Source organism: Portunus trituberculatus, chromosome 3 (genome assembly GCF_017591435.1).
Source record: "Portunus trituberculatus isolate SZX2019 chromosome 3, ASM1759143v1, whole genome shotgun sequence".
Taxonomy (NCBI): domain Eukaryota; kingdom Metazoa; phylum Arthropoda; class Malacostraca; order Decapoda; family Portunidae; genus Portunus; species Portunus trituberculatus.
The window spans coordinates 8,649,960-8,672,093 of record NC_059257.1 but is presented as its reverse complement, the minus strand read 5'-3'; the positions used below and the strand labels follow the sequence as shown (position 1 = coordinate 8,672,093).

General features: G+C 48.5%; 2 protein-coding genes across 3 annotated transcripts in view; both read right to left on the bottom strand.

Moving 5' to 3' along the window:
• Nucleotides 1–603: 603 nt before the first annotated feature.
• Nucleotides 604–14,518, bottom strand: LOC123507510 (lethal(3)malignant brain tumor-like protein 3). Its single transcript, XM_045260427.1, is given in 11 exon segments — nucleotides 604–3,270; nucleotides 3,273–3,576; nucleotides 3,722–4,451; nucleotides 4,839–5,124; nucleotides 5,504–5,651; nucleotides 5,982–6,233; nucleotides 6,601–6,830; nucleotides 7,041–7,239; nucleotides 7,713–7,910; nucleotides 8,268–8,386; nucleotides 14,379–14,518. Coding segments are annotated over 10 exon segments (4,206 nt in total). The 5' UTR covers nucleotides 8,367–8,386; nucleotides 14,379–14,518; the 3' UTR covers nucleotides 604–1,510.
• Nucleotides 12,505–22,134, bottom strand: part of LOC123507497 — a 45,184-nt gene continuing 35,554 nt past the window's right edge. For both annotated transcript variants that reach the window (XM_045260418.1, XM_045260410.1), the window contains one exon: nucleotides 12,505–21,993. In XM_045260418.1, the coding sequence (XP_045116353.1) occupies nucleotides 19,572–21,993 (2,422 nt within the window). In that variant the 3' untranslated portion in view covers nucleotides 12,505–19,571. The remainder of the gene's footprint in view (nucleotides 21,994–22,134) is intronic.

Genomic DNA, 22,134 nt, shown 5'->3' with positions numbered 1-22,134 from the left:
TCTGACGATGATCGCTATGGATGCATCACACAACCCTTAAGCTACTGGTATTGGGCAGTTTTATACACTAAATGTTCCAGTGAAAGTTCACTGTCTAAAAGAACTGAAAGCTATGAGAGGCCACTTCCCCGTGACGCGATGCATTACCGCTCGAGTGACTGGGGCGACCCTTATGCTGACTACACCAGAGGTCCAGAATGGCTCCCCTGCATGTATGGGGAATCTACTCATACATCACTGCTGTCAAAAGCTCATTATATTGATCATTATCTCCTACAGCTGACCTTTATTCCTTTTTGCTTTGCTTCCAGCACAGTGTTGCATCCCTTCCAGTCACCTCCTTACTTCTCTGGTTTCTTTCCTAGTTTCAGGGGCTTCATGACTTCAATCTCATTTTACACCTGTGTTGTATCCTTCCCTTGTGATCATTTGCCACTCCCATTGATTTCTTTCCTACAGCTTCAGAGGCTTGAAACTAGATGCCTGCATTGTCCACCACCAACACACACACACACACACACATTGCTCAAACCCTGTATAATACAATAAGGTAAATACACACACACTGGTTGGGCTGGGAATGTCAACAAGAAGAGAACTGTATATTTCAAGCCATTTATGCATAATTATTACATATATAGTACATATACCAGCTGAGCTGATGCATACTTATATACATTATCATTGTAATCTCAAGGTAGGGAACTTGGCTGACTTTGAACAATTGGAGCATTGCAATATTTCATAAGGTATAACTTGTATTGAAAAGTATTATGAAAGTGAGTCCTATGAGATCACAGATACCCCCTGTAACCTGGGGCATGTCATGTATGTACAGAGAGAGGCTGGAGGAGGATGGCTGCCCCTACTCCTACACACACACACACACACACACACACACACACACACACACACACACACACACACACACACACACACACACACACACACACACACACACACACACACACACACACACACACACACACACACACACACACAATAGCCTACAAAACACATCCACTATGTACACACCAAAGTAATGAGAATCACAGGAACACATGTTACGTTCTGCCGTTTCAGTAATTGTAATCCGTAAAAGTCAACCTCAGTCAGTCTGTCTGATTGTCTTGTGTTGAGATGTCACAGTATGTTGAGGAGCATGCAGTGACAGCCTGCCACTCACATTTTCACCACCACCACCACCACCAGGGCTCAGTCACAGCTGGGCCCTCCAGCGCGTGCCCACGGCTGATGTAGGAGCATGACTAGCAGCGAGATACCCGGGGCAGAGACTGGTAGGGACAGGGAGGAGGAGGACGCCTGCCCCACACCATAACTTATACCCTGGAATGTGGACTTGTATTGCAAACTGTACACACTACCTGCTAAACAAAAAATTCCAAGTCGCATTGTCACGCTAATATAAATTGAGCTTCACCAGAAATATCACAGGCAAAGTCTCCTCGTAGCTGCCCGTTGCCACACCACCAGTGCCGCCACCGCTGCCTCAAGGGGAGTTCCTGAGGCACATGATGACGGCCATGATCTTGACGGCCGGGCCCAGCTTGATGTTGAGGAGGCTCACCAGGTCATTCTGGGTCATCATCAGCAGCGCCTCACCGTCTATCTGCTGCTCTGTGAACACCGCCGCCACACCCTCACACCCCGGGATGCGCCCCACCAGGTCTGCCACCTGGTCAGGGCTCCACGCCTCCACCTCGGAGCGCCGTGCATCCCCCAGCGGGGCAGTGAGGTGGCGGTGGCGTTCCCAAGAATGTGGGGGTGGCGGCACAGGGTGGGGCGTGTAGCCGGGGTTGAACACAGACTGGTGCACCATCATGTCCACACCAGGGTCTGCCTGAGGTGGTGGGGGGAGGGGCTGAGGAAGGGGACCCATGGAGGACTGCTGGGTGGAGGAGGTTGAAGGGGCTGGGGCAGTGGGAGCCATGCTGGCTGGGGGCTGCCCTGGGGTTAGTGATGGCATGGGGCCGGTTGGGCCCAACATGCGGGGTTCCTCAGGGGCCAGCTTGGGTACTTTTTGTGGTCTGTTGGGTTCTGGAGGACTCAGCTCATCAAAGAACTTTCTCCTCTTCCTGATGCGTTTCTTCTGGCCATCAGACTCCTCTGTGTCATTGGTGGAGTCCCGGGCCGCCCCCACCGGCCGCAGGTCCAGCTGCACCTTGGGGGCTGCTGACTTGCACTTCTTCCTCTCTGGTGGCGGCTGCAGGCGGTCGGCGATGAAGCTCTCGGGGTCCTTGGTGAGGTTTTGGAGGGAGTATGGGCAGCCATAGGCAGTGTGGTGCGTGGTGTACACTGGGCCCTTGATGTGGCCCACACCCTTGCAGCCGGGAGTGCCGCAACCAGTGCCGGAGTCCACGTCCTCCGCCTGCTGCTCCGGTGTGAGGGGCGGCTGCAGGGGGTGGGAGGTCTTGGAGCACCAGGAAGGGGGATGCAGGTCAGAGGAGTCGTCGTCCATCCACAGGTCGTACTCGTCACCCCAGCCGTCAAAGTGTACCTTGACCTGGTAGTCCTGCAGCTCCACCACCGTCGCTACGCGGATCAGCGCCGGGTTCCTCCGGTCCGCTGCCTCCACCTTCATGCCCTTCCTGAACTCCCTGGGCGGCCGTGTCTTGAAGGCCCTGGCCGGCACTGCCATGGAGTTGGTCTCCTGCAGGTACTCATGCCAGTTGAAGCTCTCTGGGTTGGGGTAGTTATTGGGGGGGTGCAGCACCACACCGTTCTCCGCACACCAGCCCACCGGGTGGATGTACGGTGAGGACACCTCGTTCCACACATCGTACGCCTTCTCCCACCCGTCAAAGTGGATCAGCACGCGGTTGTCCAGCACATCCGCCACCGTTGCCACACACACCCACATGTTCTTGCGGTCCTCTGCCTCAAGCTTCATTCCCACACGGAAGTTGTTTGGGGTGACCACTGAGGGCGCCGCCTTACCTATGAAGGCCTGGCGTGGCGCCGCCTGAGCCTTGCAGTGCTCCAGGTAGGCCTTCCAGGAGAAGCCAATCACTCCGAAGGGCGGCTCCAGCTGGCGGCCATTCTTCTCACACCAGCCAGCTGGGAAGATGTTGGGAGAGTCAGCATTGACCCAGAAGTCGTGCTGCTCCGAGTAACCGTCGAAGTGGAGGCGCAGGCGGTGGCCGATGATCTCTGCCACAGTCATCACGCAGAAGAGGGACTGATGGCATGGGTCGATGGCCTCCAGCTTCATGCCGGCGCGGAACAGGTTACGACCAAAAGGAAACGGCTCGGCCACAACTTGAGTGGGGCAGCCTTGGCCAGGCCCTTGGCCCTCCCACAATGCTCCAAGTACTTCACCCAGGAGAAGCTGTTCCTCCCGTCCTGCCATGGGTGCTGGAAACGATTGCCACCCGGCCCGTCCTCCTCCTTGTCGTCTTCGCTGACCCCGGCTCCACCCTCCTCCCCGTCACTCTGGCCCTCTCCACCCTGGTCCTCCTCGGCCTTCTCACTCTGGCGGAGGCGCTTTCTTCGTTGCCGCTCCTTCTCCTGACGCATGCGCTCCTTGCCCCACTCAAGCTCTCTGGCGTCATGCTCCTGTGGGAAAAGTGTGGTCCTTAGGCAACTAGCAGGAAACGTCTTAGCATTACTGATAGATCACACTACATGAACTCTCTCTTACACACTCAAACACACAAATGCACGCACGCACACACACACACACACACAAGCTGCTACTCACATCCCCACAGGCAGTGGAGCAGAAGCTGCTGTCCCTGAAGAACTCTGAGCTGAGTCCGTAACAGCCGCAGTTCTTGCAGCAGCAGATGTCATAGGACTCCTTGGAGGGCCGGTTCCCCTGTGGCTCTGAGTCTTGGGAGTTGTCTGAGAAGATGTCCTCGTCCTTCACCATGTCTCGGTAGTTTGGCTTGCGTGCGTGGTGCCTGGTGGACACCTCCACCCTCTTGATCTGCTGTATCTTGAGCTCCTCCAGGTCTCTATCCTCTACTATCTCCACCGCATTGAACTCATTCATCTTAAACTTCAGTCCACTTCCATCCAGCTTCCCAACACCATCCTCCCACTTCAGGACGTCAGAGAACTTGACCAGCTCTGGCTTGATGTCCTCACTGCTCTTGGACACCAGTGGCTTGGTGAGGAAGGCTGCAGTGCCCTCATTCTTCAAGGCAGGAACCTCCACCACCCCGTCCTCCAGCTTCACCTTGATCTCTTCTTCCACCACCGGACTTGTGTCTCTGGACGGTTCCTGAGACCTGCTGGGCACACTCCATGTCTTGCCTGCCTCCCTGTCACTGCCCCCCGCCTCTGTCCTGCTCTCCTCACCCTCCATGCTAAAGTTGAGAGGAGCTCTTAGACCGTGGAAGTTGTGGGCCTCCTCCTCCTCCTCTCCTTCCTCCTCCAGAGCATTCCCCAGGGTGCTTACTGCCCTCTGCAGGAGGTCCTCTTGCTCCCTGAAACATCACCATTACAGTTTAGGCCTTGACACAATGAAAGCAGCATAACCAACAGATGATTGAAAGTGAAGGTAGTGATAACATTATCTGATAAGGATGTTTGGTAAATAATGAAAGCTTTGACAACAGGATATTCTTGAAAATGGCAACAGCAGGAAAAGAAGGAAGAGAGAGATAGAGAGAAGTACAACAAGAGAGAGAGAGAGAGAGAGAGAGAGAGAGAGAGAGAGAGAGAGAGAGAGAGAGAGAGAGAGAGAGAGAGAGAGAGAGAGAGAGAGAGAGAGAGAGAGAGAGAGAGAGAGAGAGAGAGAGAGAGAGAGAGAGAGAGAGAGAGAGAGAGAGAGAGAGAGAGAGAGAGAGAGAGAGGGCAGTAAGACAACTCACCTCCTGGCAGGGGTGACAGTGACATCCCTGAGGTGTGACAAGGAGTCCTGTTCTGGCACAGAGCTGGACACTGGCTCAAAGCTTGACTGGGGCAGCGGCACAGTGACTGGCACTATGACAGGCTCGGGAATCTTGAGGGTGGCCGGCACTGACCCTGTGACGGAGACGGTGACAGAGCCAGTCCCCACAGCATGGGCCAGCACAGTGCCAGCCATCACCTTGGCAGCCTCCTTCCTCTCCTCCGTCCTCTTCCCTCCCTGGATTGGTCGAGTCTCCCGTAACACTGCTGCAGGGACACAGACAACCTTCATTACTACTATTACTCCTTAGGAATGACACCTGACACTTTGCTTCTCTCACCAAGACCACTGCAAAGGCCACAGAGATGATTATTTAGATGATTAGCTGGGTTTTTAAGTGTTCCTCCTCTTTATAATGTAGAAATCTTGTCAATCCATCACTAGAACCATAAGAAAGTGATAGTTAGATTCTGTTAGCTAATACTGTATTAAACTTAGGATGAAATGAACCAGTTATTGTTATTGTTATGTTAGTTATGTGTTGAGGGAAAGAGGAAGGTAAATCTTGTCTTGGGAGGAGCATGGAGAAGTGTGGAGGCAGGAAGACAGCCTCCTTACAGCCCAGTAACACTCAGCAACACTCACCATCCATTGACTGGAGGTTGTCTGCCTGTATCTGGCCATTGGAGATCTTAAAGTTGATCATATTAGATTTAGTCTGGCCCAGATTGTAGGCCAGCATGTTGACGGGCTTGGCACTGGCCGCTGACACACTGCCGCCCTGCTTGCCACCCTGGGGATAGAGGTCATGAATGTGAGGTGAGTCATGTCAAGAAGTGCTCAGTAAAACCTTGGTAAAACTTCAACATTATGAGAATACACTACGAAATTGTACTAAAATTGGGAAAGATAGTTTTCCTGTAGGAGAGATCAACCAATGGAGTGCACTGACTGTTTAAAAATAAATATGACATGAACTTTAAAATACATTAACACCTTGACTCAATTCACTAAAAATACACACACACACACACACACACACACACATATACATACTAACCCCTGCAACTTCCTTCCACTCATCCCTTAAATCAGCATTCCCTCACTCCCTGCCTTCCATTACCTTCCCTGTGATGATGCTGATGGTGGCGCCGCCTGCCTTGGTGATCGTTCCAGCACCCTTCACTGCAGCAGGAGAGGCAGCCTGCAGAAGGAGAGGCTGTGGGGAGGAGTGGCCTTCCTTCTTGGTGTTGTTACTGTTGCCACCACTGTTACTGCTGGTGTTGCCTGCACTGCTACCCACCCCAGCCCCTGTCCCTGCCTGTAGCAATGCACTGTAGGAGAGCACTGCCTTGTTGCTCACTCCTGTCCGCACCTGGAAACAACAGGGGGTTAGAACGGGAGAAAGAGGACATGTATCATTCACCTTAACCTCTTCAGTAGCAAAACACATTTTTACCATGATTTTTGTGTATGATTAGACAACTTTATTTGCATTAGGAAGGGTCTATGGAGGTCAGCAGATTAATGGCCACATTCTTCACTATTTCAACCCCTACATACATTTCTGAAGCTGTATAAAATCACCATACAGTAAGCAGAATGGATATGTAAATACAGCATGGTACTGGAAGGATTAATTACTTGCTTCAACTCAGTACAGTTCAAACCAGACTGTTCACCTAACCTGTCCACCTAACCACACAGTCAATAGCTGCTTGGTGGCTGAGCCCTACACACACCTGAGTGATGGGAATGGGCACCAGACGAGGGGACATGCCCTTGCCACCACCTGTAGAAGGGGAGGCCGGCTGTGGGACCTTAGAAGTGTGCAGGATGACTGGTGGGTGAGGTGAGGTGCCCTGGGATGTGTTGGGTCGCAGCACTGGAGGAGCTGACCCTGAGAGGCTGCCCCCTGCCCCCAGCACTGTGATGGTGGCGGTGTTTGGAGAGGAGGCTGGCCGGGCTACTCCTGCAAGAAAGGTGTTTTGTAGTGTGTCATTACTTGATATCACACAAAACAAGAACAAAACACAACAAAAAATGCTTCTTGACAGTGTCATATCAATAACAAAACATCTATCAGAATGAAAACAGCTAATCATGCATGTCACCTGAACCCTCACCTGTCCAGCCCAGCACCTTGCCACACCACACCTGGGCACCTGAGCCACACACTCACCTGAGGAGACCATGACATTGGTGTGAGCCTTGCGCACGATGGGGGCTGAGCTGCCAGACTTGGCAGCCACGGTGGTGACTGGCGAGGCAATCATGGGTCTGGGGCTAGAGGCTGTCATGGCAGTACACCTTGTTGGTGCCACACTCACTGCTGTAGCCACCACCGGCCGGCCTGTTGCCATGGTGACCACCGCAGTGCTCTGGGGATGAGAGATGGCTGGTGTGAGGTGTGAGGTGCTAATGTTACTCTTAGTGATTATCATAATGAGGTGACTGTCTGTTCTTGTCACACTTGTTAATCCTTGAAGTGTGATCATCTGCTCTTGCCACTCTTCAATAGTGATCCTTAACACTTGACTAAGTGCTCTTCTTACACTTCAGAAATTATAATGAAAACTGAGGGATTCCAAACACTACAAACAAACTAGCCACTGAGAAGAGTGAGAGGATAAGAAGTTTGGGGCTCATTACAGATGAAGGAGATGATCTACAAAGACAACAAGCTACACAGTGAGTAAGAAAACAAACACATAGGTAGTAAATATATAAAAAAAAACACAGATATCACACAGTGTACAGAATAATGGATAAGATAAACCACCTACTTACACCGCAGGCCATCACCAGCTGCCACCAAAATGACAAACGACAGTCACAACACCACAATACTCACACCTCCACTGCCACTGTTCCTCCTGCTGCCTGCCGGGGAGCGAGGGGTGGCCACGGACACGGCAGGGCGGGAAGCTCTCGGCCCAGAACCAAGCACTGAGATGGAGTTGAGTTTGGCCGTCAGAGGGATGAAGTGGGCCGGACCAGTGCCCCCTCGGCCACCCACCAAGGTTGCCACCCGGCCAGTCCCATCACCTGTCTGGGGGTGGGACAGGCACAGGTAAACTAACGGGATGCGGGAAAAATAGCAGATCATGTTTTGGATTCATGGTATACCTGTGAGGTGAGGGTGACGTGTACACCGAGGTAGAGAAAACTTGAAACTGACAGGATAATGCAGGGAATATTGTCGGAATGGAGGGGTCACATATCAGAGCACAAGTGAGAGCTTTGGGGAGTGAGCACATCAATAAACTTACACACAGACTCAGGTGAAGAGGGATAATTAATGTAATGCAGCATCATGCAATACCAGGGTGTGGAAATGTGGTGCTGAACAAAACTCAAAGTGACATAACACAACCACCACCACCACCACCGCCACCCCAACACTCACTCTGTCCTGCTGGAGTTGTAGGTAGAGGAACTTCTGCGGCTCCTTACTTTTGGCGTCCACTTTACTGGCGGGCTTTTCTGGCACAGGCTGGTCAGCCATTGTGGCTTCTACATCCCCAGCTGCAAAAAGTCAACACACTCATTACTGCGGGAACTTCAATACTCGGACACTTACTATTCAACCCCAGACTGAATGGTACAGGACTTCTCCCCCACCACTCCTCCCAAAGACACCAGATGCCCCCACCTCCCCTCCCCCCTCCTGTGACATGACCCTCTGCCCACCCCTCCCTGCCACTGACTAAAGGAAACACTTGGAACATTATTAAAGACAGAATTACAAATCTCAATACAAAAATATAATAAAGGTCAGCCTTGTTATATTCTGCGAGTTTTCATGTAAAAAGAATAAAAAAGGAAACGTAAAAGTAAAAAATAATACAAATAAAAACAGAAATGTAAGGAATAATGAGAGAAGGGAGAGAGAAAGAGAGTTGGTCACTGCATTAATGTCTTTCTTTCATAATCTGTTTCTGAGTTGCAGTACTCTAATCCTTCTCAAAGTAAGGCAGACTAAATAAACTGCACCAAACATGATTTACAGAAATACAATGTAGCATGACCACACAAAGCCAATGAATAAACTACACATTAATTAATAAAAAAAATAACAATAATAATAAAAATTAGTGAAAAATTAATGACTGAGACAAATGAATAAGGTTAATGGTGCAGCAAGGAAGGGGAGTGCGGTGAGGCAGCGCAGCCAGTGAGTGCAGCACAGCCACCTATAATCTTACATGACCTCACTACAGCAGCAGCAAAAGTGTCCAGCAGTCAATACTCAAGGTCAATGTCTTGTGTAGGCCCACAGTACTTAGGCCTATGAACACTGTGGAGGGCAACAAAACACACCTAACTGGTACTTCGGTAGGCGAGGAGCACAGCAGGGCTACGTGAGACCCTGGAATAAGCGTGTGAGGAGGAGGAACAACGCTAATGATAGGAACCTGCAAGTCAGCCCTTGTGTGGTGACTCGGTACTCACACCTTTAACAAATGATACTTCAGTGCATTATTTCACCCAGTTGTCTATCAAACCAGTGAAATGTCCGCGGGTTGGTCCAATATCGTGGCGTGGCCTGCTACACCATGGAATTAGTAAGGTTGAGTGCGGGCCGCTGCCTCCCCCCGCACACTCTGCCTCCCTCACACTCTTACGCTAATATAACCCAAACGAGACCACTGCTAGCGAAACTAGAGCCAGTCTCCAAGTGAATAGTCATGCAAGAAAGCAATTCCAGTCAGTTTAGTCGTTAGTGTACTGCGGTGTGGGAGTATTAATGATTTTTCGTGGAGGGAAGTCATACAGCCCGCGACGAGGCCCAGGTCTGAGCATCAGCTGATCAAGGGGCCTGACCTGTCCCTTGCACATTTCACAAAAGAACAACGTGGAAACTGACCACACAACGCATACAACTGCTACACTAGACGGACGACACTCTGAAAATGCCAAAACAAGCAGTAGACAAGCGTAACAGCTGATGTATGTGAAGTTATTAGAGAAAGAAGAGGAGGCGGACGCTTACCTCTCTCTGTGCCCCGAGTCACTCAGGGGAGGTAAATGGAACAGCCAGATGCTTCCCCCAACATCTCCTATTTTCATCTTTTTCAAGCTTATCCATTATGCCCAAATCTTTATACTGCTCTAGATATAACCTAAATGCTACGTTCCAATCGTCTATCACTAGTGGGTGTGGTAATAAAGAAGCTATGGATGTTATTTAAGGTGTTTCCTCATTGCCAGCCCAGCGAGAGAATGGCGGGTTTAGCTTCCCGCTCGGGCTGCCTAACATGCTTTCCCTCTTCACCATACTACTGCCTTGCTTCCATCACCATTTGTCCTGCCATTACTTTCACCTGGCCCCCATTATTGTGGTGTCTGACTAATACGGGATTCAAGGCCTTGTGGGTAGTGACTGTGGCCATTTGATACGTATGTGGTATAGTTTTGTTGTCCCGGTTTTATTTCTGTATTGCTGTCCAAGTTGGAAATGTAATATGCCTGGACCTTATGCATAGGAGGAATATAATGGCTGTAAATGTTGGAGTAGGTCAAGAATTTTGCAATTTCTACGCTTACGCAAACTCAAAACAGGTTAATTGATTAGACTTGTGTCATATTTTTCCTCTTGACAATAGAAATTCGTTTAGAACAAATCATGGCCATCATTTAGCCTGCTCAATGTGTCCACAAGCCAGCAAACCCTTGTCTTTCTTTCCTTCAAGATGGTGTATATTCTACACGGCATATAGAATGAAAAAAATATAATGTTTGTTTGGCTGGCTTTGAGGCGTTTGGCTGATTCATTGTGTGGGGAGGGAGGCTGGCTAAAATATAGATCTGAGGTGTATTCATAACATGCCAGCCTCATTATAGCATGTGAAACTGTCTCCTGATATAGTATGTTTTATATCTATTGCCTTTTAAGGAGAATGCTATAAATGTTATACCGTTCAAAATGCAATGAGTCCTGCTCAGAGCTGCCAACCCTGCGCATGATATCAGTTTCAGCATGTTTAGAAAGATTTTGATGTATTATTTGGCTTTCACATATAATGGCATAAAATAAAGAGTGAAACTGGAGCATATGCCACTTAATTCTGAAGCTTGATCACTCCACAAGCCATCTCAAGAGGATATTTTGCTCCTCACACCACCAGTGGCGTGTACCAGTAAAAAAGGGACATTAGATGCAAACATGTCCATATATCTCATCAGCAAAGCTTCTGAAATTATAATATTGAGCTTTAGTTTGCTTTATTACCAGTCATGATCAAGCCAGTAGGACAATAATAGCAGGGTGGTCCAGGTTGGCACTACTGCCAATATGGTTTACAATGCTCACCGGAATGCGTCACTTTCCTTATGTTTCATCTGACCTGCGTTGCCACCCCAAGGCTCACCAAAGCTCCAGAAAATGCTACAGCCAATCCAACCTCTTATTTCAGCTATCTAGACATGAACAACGCTGTATACATGACATGTGCTCTCTGCCAGCCAGAAAATGCAGAACACTTGACAATGCTCTCTGTTACTTCTATTAATTCATCCAGCTCAGGAATGACAAATGTAATGCATGTGCAATAACACAGACCACCAATTCCCTGCAATGTAATGTTCGGTGTCATTGCCATAAGGTTCAAGACAACATGTGTGAGCCTACAGCTGTCGTTACAGGGTGAAGCAAAAGCCAGAGTATCTTGGGAAATCCATAACTTTACTATTGTGCGAACAGACTGACATTTCTATATCACGCCCATGTTGGGAATGATGACCGTGGCTGTTATCACACTGAGACAGACGTGCTTCATTCCGCAACTGTTTCTCTCCTCATCTTTCAGATTCTAATAAAACAGGCGAGCCAGATTTAATATAACACAGTGTAACATGACAATATAACACCACATACCATAACACAACATTGATATTACCTCGCAGTACAATAAAGTGTCAAGGAAAGGAAAGCTAGTGAATTTCAACAAACGGTTTTCCTGTGGGGTTACTTCTGCACCACCCTGTAACACCATGCACTTCATCTGATGTCAGACACACGGGCGTAATTTGATGTTAAGCTGGCCGTCACGCTAACATGAGGTTTTCTTGATACGTTTAGTGGCGAGTACTGAAGGTAATGCAAAAAGATTATCAGATTTCTTCGCAATAATGCAACTGGCCAGTGTGTCCGATTCCTTTCTCGGCTAATGACTTCTTATCCCAACCCAAACTCTCTTGCTTTCTGCGAGATGTTGCTTGCTGATAACGAAACACTATCAGACTTATCATTTAATCTCATACATGCTCGCCGCCCATCAGCGCTAACCGGCTGCTATTTCCTTGTCTGACCAAGCTGGGTTCAGGTGAGGTCAGCCGGACGATCAAGGTTGCAAATGTATCCTGACCTACTTCTTTCAGATTTTTTGTTCTCTTGGTCTTCTTGACATTCCAACCTTAAGAAATTCATACAGAAGCTTACTGTATCCTTGTATTCTTATAAGAAGACACATTCATTGGCAATCTTCATGCATATATAATGAAAAATATGTCCTTCTCAATGAAAGCTAAACCGTAAAAGTCAGCGGGAAATTTGAACCCCTTTTTGCGCTGTTCTAGCGATGCAAGTCATGTTAGCTCCTATGAACCGTGATTTCCCCTCGGGAGTGAGACAGGGACAGTACTTGCTCATACCAAGTTTTATTTCACATCATGATATATACATAAATACAAGATAAATACCATGAACTGTTTACCTTTCTTTTCCAATAGACTATAAGGCAAAGTCTTCAACAATATTAACACAATAGCCAACAGGAGTGTATAGAAGCATTAGGAGACTCAAAAGTTTGAGCAGGAGTCTGAGTTTCCTTAAAAATGACCTCAGAAGTGACCTTGACACAGGCCGGGGAGAGGAGGGCGCATGACCCGACCTGACCTGACCCGGAAGCTAAAGCAACACATGACCGTCAGCAATCAGGAGTCATACACGGAAATACATTAGTCACCTGTTTACAGCTTCCAAGGCTCCACGCCACCAAATATAAATACTACATATAAATAAATTCCATGATAATAGTCTATTTTAGTCTACGCATTGTCATATCATCATCATCATCATCATCATCGTCATCATTATCAACCATCCACGATACCAAAAATAATGTTTTACTTATTTTTATACGTTTTTGTTTTTTTTCCTCAGCTATACAACTGCCATGGCTCAACAGTGACTACAGTGTATGATGCTACATATATGTCTCTAAGTAGACATATTAATGATTCTAGTTCCTCCGTGACTTTATTCACGGAGACGCTATTGATTTATTCACTGGTAGCGCCGCGGCCTGCCCCTCTCCACCCCCTCACCCCCCAGGGAACCGAGGGGAGTTGAGGGGGACTGAGGGTCGGGTCACAGGCAGCTGCACAGAACGGTAGCCTGGCAGGACAACCACCATCACTGCCTAGGAAGAGCTGCCACCTCTCTCTCTCTCTCTCTCTCTCTCTCACGCACATACACACTAATTTTTCTATCAGTCATCATAAATTCTCCATAAATACTCAACATTTCTGTACATAACCAGTTACTCTTTCAAGACAAACAAGAAAATTCTCTCTCTCTCTCTCTCTCTCTCTCTCTCTCATAAATGCACAGCCCAATGCAAAGTAACACAGACACCAAACACACACTACTGTCTCTGTCCCTCGCCTCTTGTCACACTGGAGGCACAATCTCTCACACTGGCATATATCACCACTCACACTGCAAATAAGTTACATATACCCTCACACAGATTCTCAAGGATAAAGGAGAGAAAAGAAATAAGTTACAGACACAAGAACCCCAAAATTATATGGACATTACATTACCTAATCAAATATTATATAGGTATTTCTTTTGCAGTAAGTCTATGCAAGCAACACAGCAATATATCACATACATACACACATATTTTTAACTAGCAACCTCCATACATTCTTTTAACATCACCATTTTCCCCTGGTTCAAGTCATTTTCCAAGTTAATTTTCAGTTCATCCGTATTTCTTAATCGGTAAGCAAACGGAAGGAATTTTAAGCAGTACCTGTCACAATGGTTTGGCTTTGCTTAGTTACATATAATTTCTAGTTTTCTTTTCCCCAACAATCCCTCATTGAGCAGATTTCTGAGTCAAACAAGGTGAGAAAAATGCCATGACGTCAATATATTATGCAGTCTTGTCATCTTTCTGTGTATTTTTTTCAGTTTGCACTCACTACCTTAAATTTAGTCATTAGGTACTGTGGGGGTTCAAAGCTAGCCATCACTGGACACACTGCAATACTTTCACTGTGTCTAGCATCTTCCCTCACCCTCAGATCCTCCTCTCTATCAAGATTAGCAAGATTGTCAGCAAATTAAAGGACTTACGATGAAGGGAAAACACAAGACACAGTGGAAGTGAAGCAGAAAGCATCTTAACTGACCTTCACTCATAACAATACAGTACTTCGGAAAATTTGAACATTGATCACCACTTCTTGATAAAACCAACTGAGGAAATAAAGCCTCACTCACCTTAATCTCAGCACTGGCTCTCCCACACAGCATCAGAGGCAAGTAACTGGCCAGCACAGCATCAAAGGTGTTGGCAAGGCTGTGTGAGATGACAGGAGGCATTAGAGGCACACGGGGCGATCCAGTGCCACTCCTCACTGTCCCTATGAACTGCCAGCACCTGACACTGCCCCAAACACACACAATGCTGTACCTAAGGTGAAGACAAGCAAATCACATGATGCACTTACACAGGCAAATCAAAATGCAATCAGTATATCCACGGACCACAAGATATAAATACCTTGAGTCAGAAACGGATACAGTTTGATCGTGACGACTAAATCCACACAAAAGAAAATGTCCGCAGAAGTGACACATCATTCAACTTGGTAATATTGAATGGAGCATTTCAGTGAGGCTCCAGCGTGGTACAATCACAGTCTTAGGGGCAGACACGAGGCGGTCTGGGACAGAAGAACACCTGACATGCTAAGAGTGAGACGGGAGCAACACTAACATGTGCTACACTCTTATGTACACACACACTCTCAACAGGTTTTGATTCTTAACACAGAGAGTGCACTGGTTTGAATCCCAACAATGTGGTAACAAAATTCCGGACGCCACCAGGTTTTCACATCTTCTCCATCTCATTCTTTCTCCTTTCACTTTCAGGCAACGTCACATAATCCTCGTAATCATCTTTCATAATTTCCATCTACCCGAACACAATCTATCGTCACACATACAAAATTTTCGCCGTCTTAAAAATAATAATTGGACATCATCTCTAACCCCACACAAACAGTACAGATTCAGGTATCAGCCAGTACCCAGTGGCAGACTAACTTCATTAATTTCTCCTGAGGGAAATTGAGGGAGGGACTACATACATGATTATCACGAATCTGGTGCTACAGTCTGTCTACTCTAAAATGGCTCCTGGATTTAAAACATTGTACCTTATTGATAACGTCATTGATTTGATGTGAATAATACTTGTTTTCTGTTGATCAATGCACAAGGATACTTCACGGTTTTCCTCAAGATCTGACAACCATGTATTTCCGGGTCACCATTCAAAACCAAGACCCAAGAGCCACTTTAGAATAGAAACACTGTAGCATTATTTTTCCAGTGATTTGTTTTCCCATGTGCTTAAGGTGAGACAAAGGCAGCGTCACACTCCACACTCCACCTCTATGACTGTTCCATTTTGATATGTGGAGGTCAGTGAGCTTAAGAAACTGCCTAAGCTCTCCAGTCTCCAATTTGTGGCTAGACATGCACTATTTGGACTGTAGGATGTCTGTTTCCTATTCACACACCATGGCTTTGAATAACTCTCAGTCTGCAACAAAAGACAACGCAATGAAACAGGACAAAGACTCTACAAGGTTCCTCTCTCCCCACATTAAGATTATGAGATATCAGGCTTGGAAGTCGATGGAGGAGTAATACTATTAAGGCAATACAGGATTACACTCACTACCTGCAAAACTTTGGCCTCACTTCTACAGCGGTGGCAGTCCATGTCTGCCTTCGCCACACACACACACACACACACACACACACACACACACACACACCTCACAGCTCTGGCTTGTAACACGACCTGCCTCCCTGGCTAACTAGACACACACACACACACACACACACACACACACACACACACACACACACACACACACACATGAACACACATCCTCACGCATTAATAAATCACTGGAGAGAAATTAATGATGAATAAATGAATGGATATTAATCTTTGTTACTGGAAGAAAAATTCAAGGAAGGAAAATAATAGTAGTGATAGTAATAATGGTGGTAATAAAAACAATAATAACAAAATAATAATAATAGAATAATAATAATAAATAACAATACACTCAAAGACGACTAAATTATATAGATACCATTCTCCCTTAAGACACACTCACCACAACAACAAACACTACCACTTGCAGTCATTTGCCACCTTAAAGCCACACTCTCAGACCCAACCATTAACTCTCCTACCAAGTACTAATTATACATCATTAGAATGCATAGTTTGGAAGTAAGTGTTCTGTCTAAAATTAACATAGAACTAATAAATGCTCACTGCGGAACAAATAAGAGACATGAAACTAAAAAAAAAATGCCAAATGTAAAGAGGCAGAACATAGCATCACTTTCCTATGCTAAGCTGTCTCTTCAAAAAGCATCCAATCTTATCGCCTTGCCTGGAGATGAGCTGAGAGGAGTGGGTGGGGCTGGTTGCTGGGTGCCTTGTCTTGGCGAGTGAGTGAGGCAGCTCATATTTGTTTCTGTTGCTGTCTATCCCCCACACTCACTTCACTCATGTATTACTGAGGAAATTATCAACTTTAAGGGTGATTTAGTTGATGGAAAACCCCCAAAAATAAACTTCAATGTCAATATTTAAAATCTCCATCATCTTCAAGCACTGTGACCCTGCCCAGCGCACTCCTTCCATCTCACTTTTCCTGGCCACGTGTGAAATTGTTCCTCTCTGTGCCTGCTATCAAAGGCTGAGGGTACCACTGTATCCTGGTCTGAGCCAAGAGGACATGCTGGCAGTACACCGGTCACCTCTCAAAATACATAACATGTGTTTCTGGCACTGGAAGGGCCACTCAACAAATATTGTGGCCCAAGATTGGATATTTTTTGAAGCACGTGCTATGTCAAGTAATTCGAACAAGTGTCGAAGATATTTCAAACTGAAAATAGTAACTTGAGATTCCCCGTGGAACACATCGACAAATAGCCACATCATTTTGACTGAACTAAAGCAAACTGACAGACGAAGGACACACTATCAAGCACACAATATACTGGGGTGCAATAGGATGTGTTCAGTGCTGCTGTGTGAACTCAGGAGCTCCGGGTGTGTGAGTGACAACAACAACATGTAACACCCTCCCTTCCCCCTCCACCAGTGCAAAGCTCCTCACTACAATTGCTGCTGCCTTGGGAATGTGTTTGTCTTTCTGAATAATAATATAATGGAATGTGCCGGACAACTTAACGTGAAGTAATGCCACAAAGCTGCAGTCGCTGTCACATGCTTCCATCCTCCCCAACCCATGACCCACACCACCCATGCCACACATTAAGGAACTAATGCTGTGTCTGTGCTTGTGTTGGTGTACACACTAACCTACTCATGCACACACTCACACATACCAAGACATCTTCCCATACGCATCATCCTGCAACTCAGTGCAGCAATATTTGGCATGAAAATACTTATGGGTAAGATGATCAAACAGGGAAACCTCCTTAGTCCCCCAAACCCTCACTCTCAATGCTTGCTGCTTTGCCCTCACAGTGACGACATCACCAGCACACTGTCCTTTCCGTTACTTAAGAAGACGATTAACTTAGCTACAATGGTAATATCTCCTCCCAGTGGTGTGTGTGAGGGCAAACACCTGACAGGAGGGTGTCTGACGTGGTCCCAGTGCCAACCGACAGGATTCCCGCAGCTCTCGCCACCCTGACAACACTCAACCCTCAGTGTCTGGGAACGGCGCCTTGTCTTTCAGTACATTAATTAAAGCACGTGGGCACACCCTAATGGAACCGACGGCCTTCCCCAAACAGTCTCAGGTTGTCGTAACGTATCTATTTTTGGCTAAGAAAGAGAGTATCAACAACAATAACAATGATAAAATTTCTAAACCTTAAGATAGCCTATGCTTTCCATCTGCTACCATTAACATCTTACGCTGACACAGACATTTTGTGTGAACTCATTCGTGAAAATAGTCGTACTTAAAATCCCTAATATGCCTCAATCCTGCTCATTGTATTGATGACTTTATCCTTACAATTAATGACTGAAACAATGTACTTCCAGGTGTCCAGATGATCATCACAAATGTAAAACAACATTAACACAGGAAGCAAAAATGATCCACAAACTCATATCCACTTAGCACCAATGTGAAGGTCAACACAGACATCAAGATATGTGTACAAAGGATGAACTAAACCTCTCCTAGGCTGTCTCTGGTGGAGAAAACACCTCGGCTACAAACAGTAAGGTGGATTAAATTTTGGCCAACTCTCCATACCTGTTTGTTTGGCGTGAGTGTGAGACGGCAAACAGCAAACAGTCTGCCTGCTTACCTGCCTCGCCATGCCACAAACAAGTAAAATTTTGGTCAACTCTCCATCCCTATTTGTTTGGCGTGAGTGTGGGACGGCAAACAGCAAACAGTCTGCCTGCTTACCTCCCTCACCACACCACAGACAGGTAGAATTTTGGCCAACTCTCCACCCTGTTTGTTGTGCGTGAGTGTGGAATGGCAAGGGGCAAATGGTCTGCCTGCTTACCTTCCTCACCACTCCACAAACCGGGGGTGGAAAAAATACAATAAGCCTTCAATCTGTATCACCAGTTTGACATCAAGGGTTCTTCTGCTGAGTGATGACCAGGGAATATTCCAACACAGATGAATCAGGTGGTGGGGATTCCAGGTGGGCTCCAGGAATGCCCCTTGGGTCATGCCAGCAGGTGTGGTGTGGTGCTGAACTGTGTGGTGGATGTGAGAACTTATTGTATATATAATTCTGACGGATGATTTCTACTATAGTCTGTCTACTCTAAAATGTCTCCTGGTTTTAAAACGTATTGTAGCTTATTGATGACGTAATTAATTTGATGTGAATAATACTTTTCTGTTGATCAACGCACTTATTACAAGGACAGCTCACGGTTTTCCTCAAGATCTGACAACAACGCATTCCCTGGGTCATCATTCAAACTGAGACCCAGGAGCCACTTTAGAATTGATAGACTATACATCCTTTCCCTTCCTCGTCTCCAGCGCTGGAACTCAACACAATAACACGACACCTCTTCCTCGTTCAAAAGAGCAGCAGGTCAACACAGTTAAATAAATTAAAATAGCAATCCAGCTATTTAACAGTGGATGGTCACATTTCTTAAACTGCAACAATAAATAATCATTACTCATCTTTAAGTTAGACATTATGCTAAAAATATTACGCCAGGAAAAGTTATGCAGAATAATATGCAATGTTAGCGCTAAGTTCCGAGCAAACCCATCCAGCCATTCTCCGGTGCGCTCCTGCAGCTCAGGCGCCCTAAACCATAACAACAAAGGATCCCTGAAGCACGCCACGCCACCACAGGGACGGCCCTAGCGATGCACACAGCAGGGAAGCAGGGCAGGTCTAGCGGCCAAGCTTGGAGAATGGGTTGATGCCCCTCTTCAGGGAGCCAAACCTGGTGCCTCCTGTGGTGCGCAGGTCTGAGTCATCTTCCTCAGGACTCTGCAGGGAGTCGCCGCCCCTCTCTGCCTCCAGCCGACTCCTCTCCAGCTCTCTCCGGTTCTCCTCCAGGGTGAAGTCCTCAAAGCTCATGTTGGAAATCCCGGCCGACTCAAAGCTTACGTTCTTCTCGGGCTTCTTTTCTGGTTTTTCTACTTTTTTTTCCTGCTTGTCGTGCTTCTTGCTCTTCTTGGTGATCTTCTCCTTCTTGGAGTGGCTGAACTGTTTCATGGGCAGCACCATCATGTTCTCCTCCTCAAACTCCTCACTGATGTTCTTGTACTTGAGACGGTCTTTGCTGCGGTCGCGGTGCTTTGGCTTGCGGTTTGCCATCACTGCCTCGTCGTCCGTGGAAGTGTCCGAGTCAGAGAGCTTCTGGTGTGTCGTTCTGGGCTTTCGGAAGCTCGGTGGAGTGGACTTTTTGGTCTTGGAGACTTTGAAATCACCAAAAAGCTTATCCATGTGGCCATCATCCCGGGCCATTTGAGCCATCTGGGCCTGGAACACTGAGCTCATGTTGGCCGGCAGCGTCTGGCTCCTGGGACCCCCGCTGTGGCAGCTCCGCTGCACTATGGGCTTGAACGGCACCGCCCCAAACAGGTCCGCATCGTCATCCAGCTCTGCCAGACTAGACTCCTTTGTAATGGCCGGGGCGGGGGCAGCGACAGGGGCGGGGCCAGGGAGCTGTGTCTTGTGGGTGCGAGGAGTGGAGGTGAGCACTGTGAGGTGTGGCTGTGCTTCAGGGGGGGGCGGGAAGTACTGGGCCTGGCTGCCGCTGTTGCTGCTGGGGCTGAACTGAGACACTCCATTCAAGGCCGCCTGACTCAAGGCAGGGAATTCTTTGGCATCGGAGGAGGGAGGTGGTGCGATGGTGACGTTACTGAAGGGCATGGAGCCAAAGAGGTCGGTGCTGTGCAGGGATGGGGAGGCCACAGGGCCCACACCAGAACTGGGTGACAGTGAGTCAACACTCTGAGACAGCACCGCCTGGCTGGCTAGCTGGCACGGCTTGCTGGCCAGGCCTTGTTCCGTGGCGGCCTGTGGTGGGCGGGAGGCGATGGACAGGTGCACGGAGGTGTCCTGGCCGGCGGCGTGGGACGCGGGACTCTCGCTGAGGAAGGGATTGACAAAGGGGTTCTTGATGAGGGTGGCAGTGACGGCGGTGGAGGCCTCGGTGGCCGCCATGGAGGTGAAGGGCACCGGCACGTTCTCGTAGTAGTGGAAGCGCGGTGTGGTGGTGCCGTTCTCTGCCCGGCTCGCTCCATTGGCGTTGAGCAGCACGTTCTCGTAGATGGGGAATTCCTCGCTGGGGGATTCCTCATAGATGATGTCCGCCTGCACCGGCAGCCTGACGGGCTCCGGGGCTGACTCTATCGCCTCCAGGGTGGCCAGGCTGACAGGGGCGGGGGAGCTGTTGGCCATGGGCGGGGTGACAATGAGCTGGTTTGAGGACTCGAGGGGAGACACAGTGTTGCTGGATGGCTGGCTGCGGCTCTGGAACACCTTCTTGTTCAGCTTCTTGAGGGACGACTTGAAGGGCGCCAGGGCAAACACGTCCTCCTCTGACAGCTGCTGCTCCCTGGGGCGACTCGACTCATCCAGAGAAATCTTCCTGAAGGGTCTGGGGACGGGGAACACATTGGCCCGGCTTGACAGCTGCTCCACGGGCAGGCCAGACGGCTGCTGGCCACCGCTGGCCTCCCCGCCATCCGAGAACTTAGCCTCCTCCTCCCCTGAGTCCAGCTCGTCGTCCTGCAGGAGTGGCTTCTCCCCGTACTCGTGGCCCAGCAGCCTGTCCTGTGTGCACCGCCGGCTCTCCTGCTCCTGCAGCGCCCTGGCCCGGGCCCTGATGGCCGCCCTGGACGGCTTAGGGCCACGGCGCACAATGAGTGATGGGTCCCCGCCCTCCCCCACCCTCCCGTCCTCCTCATGGGTGGTGACACTCTCGCACTCGGCGTGGTACACGGAGGAGCTGATGGTCTCCGAGGCGTCGCCACGGTCGCCGGCCTCAAAGTCATACTCATCATTGATGCGCGCCTTGAGGTCGCTGGCCGAGCCGATGGAGTCATCGTCCGACACGCAGATGAACACCCCGTCAGGCTTGCTGTCCTTGGAGCCACCCGCCTCCTGTCCTCCGGCCTGCCTCTTGCCCCTTCTCATCCGCATGGGGTGGTGCCTGCGGTGGCGGGGCACTGCGGGGTCCTGGCTGCGGGGGGAGGGCTGGGGGGACATGCGTCTGCCATCCTTGCGGGGCATGACCACCTCGTCCCTGCTCTCCTCCTCGCTCTCCTCATCATGGGCGTTTTGCAGCTTTTCATACTTTGACCTGTGGAGAGGCAGAGGCTCAGAACGGGTCACATCACACGTGAGAGTAACTGACATGCAAAAAAAATATATGATGGCAAGCCAGCACTGCACCTTTGCTGACATAAGCTTGTGAGTCACTGATGACAAGAAAGCTGCAGCT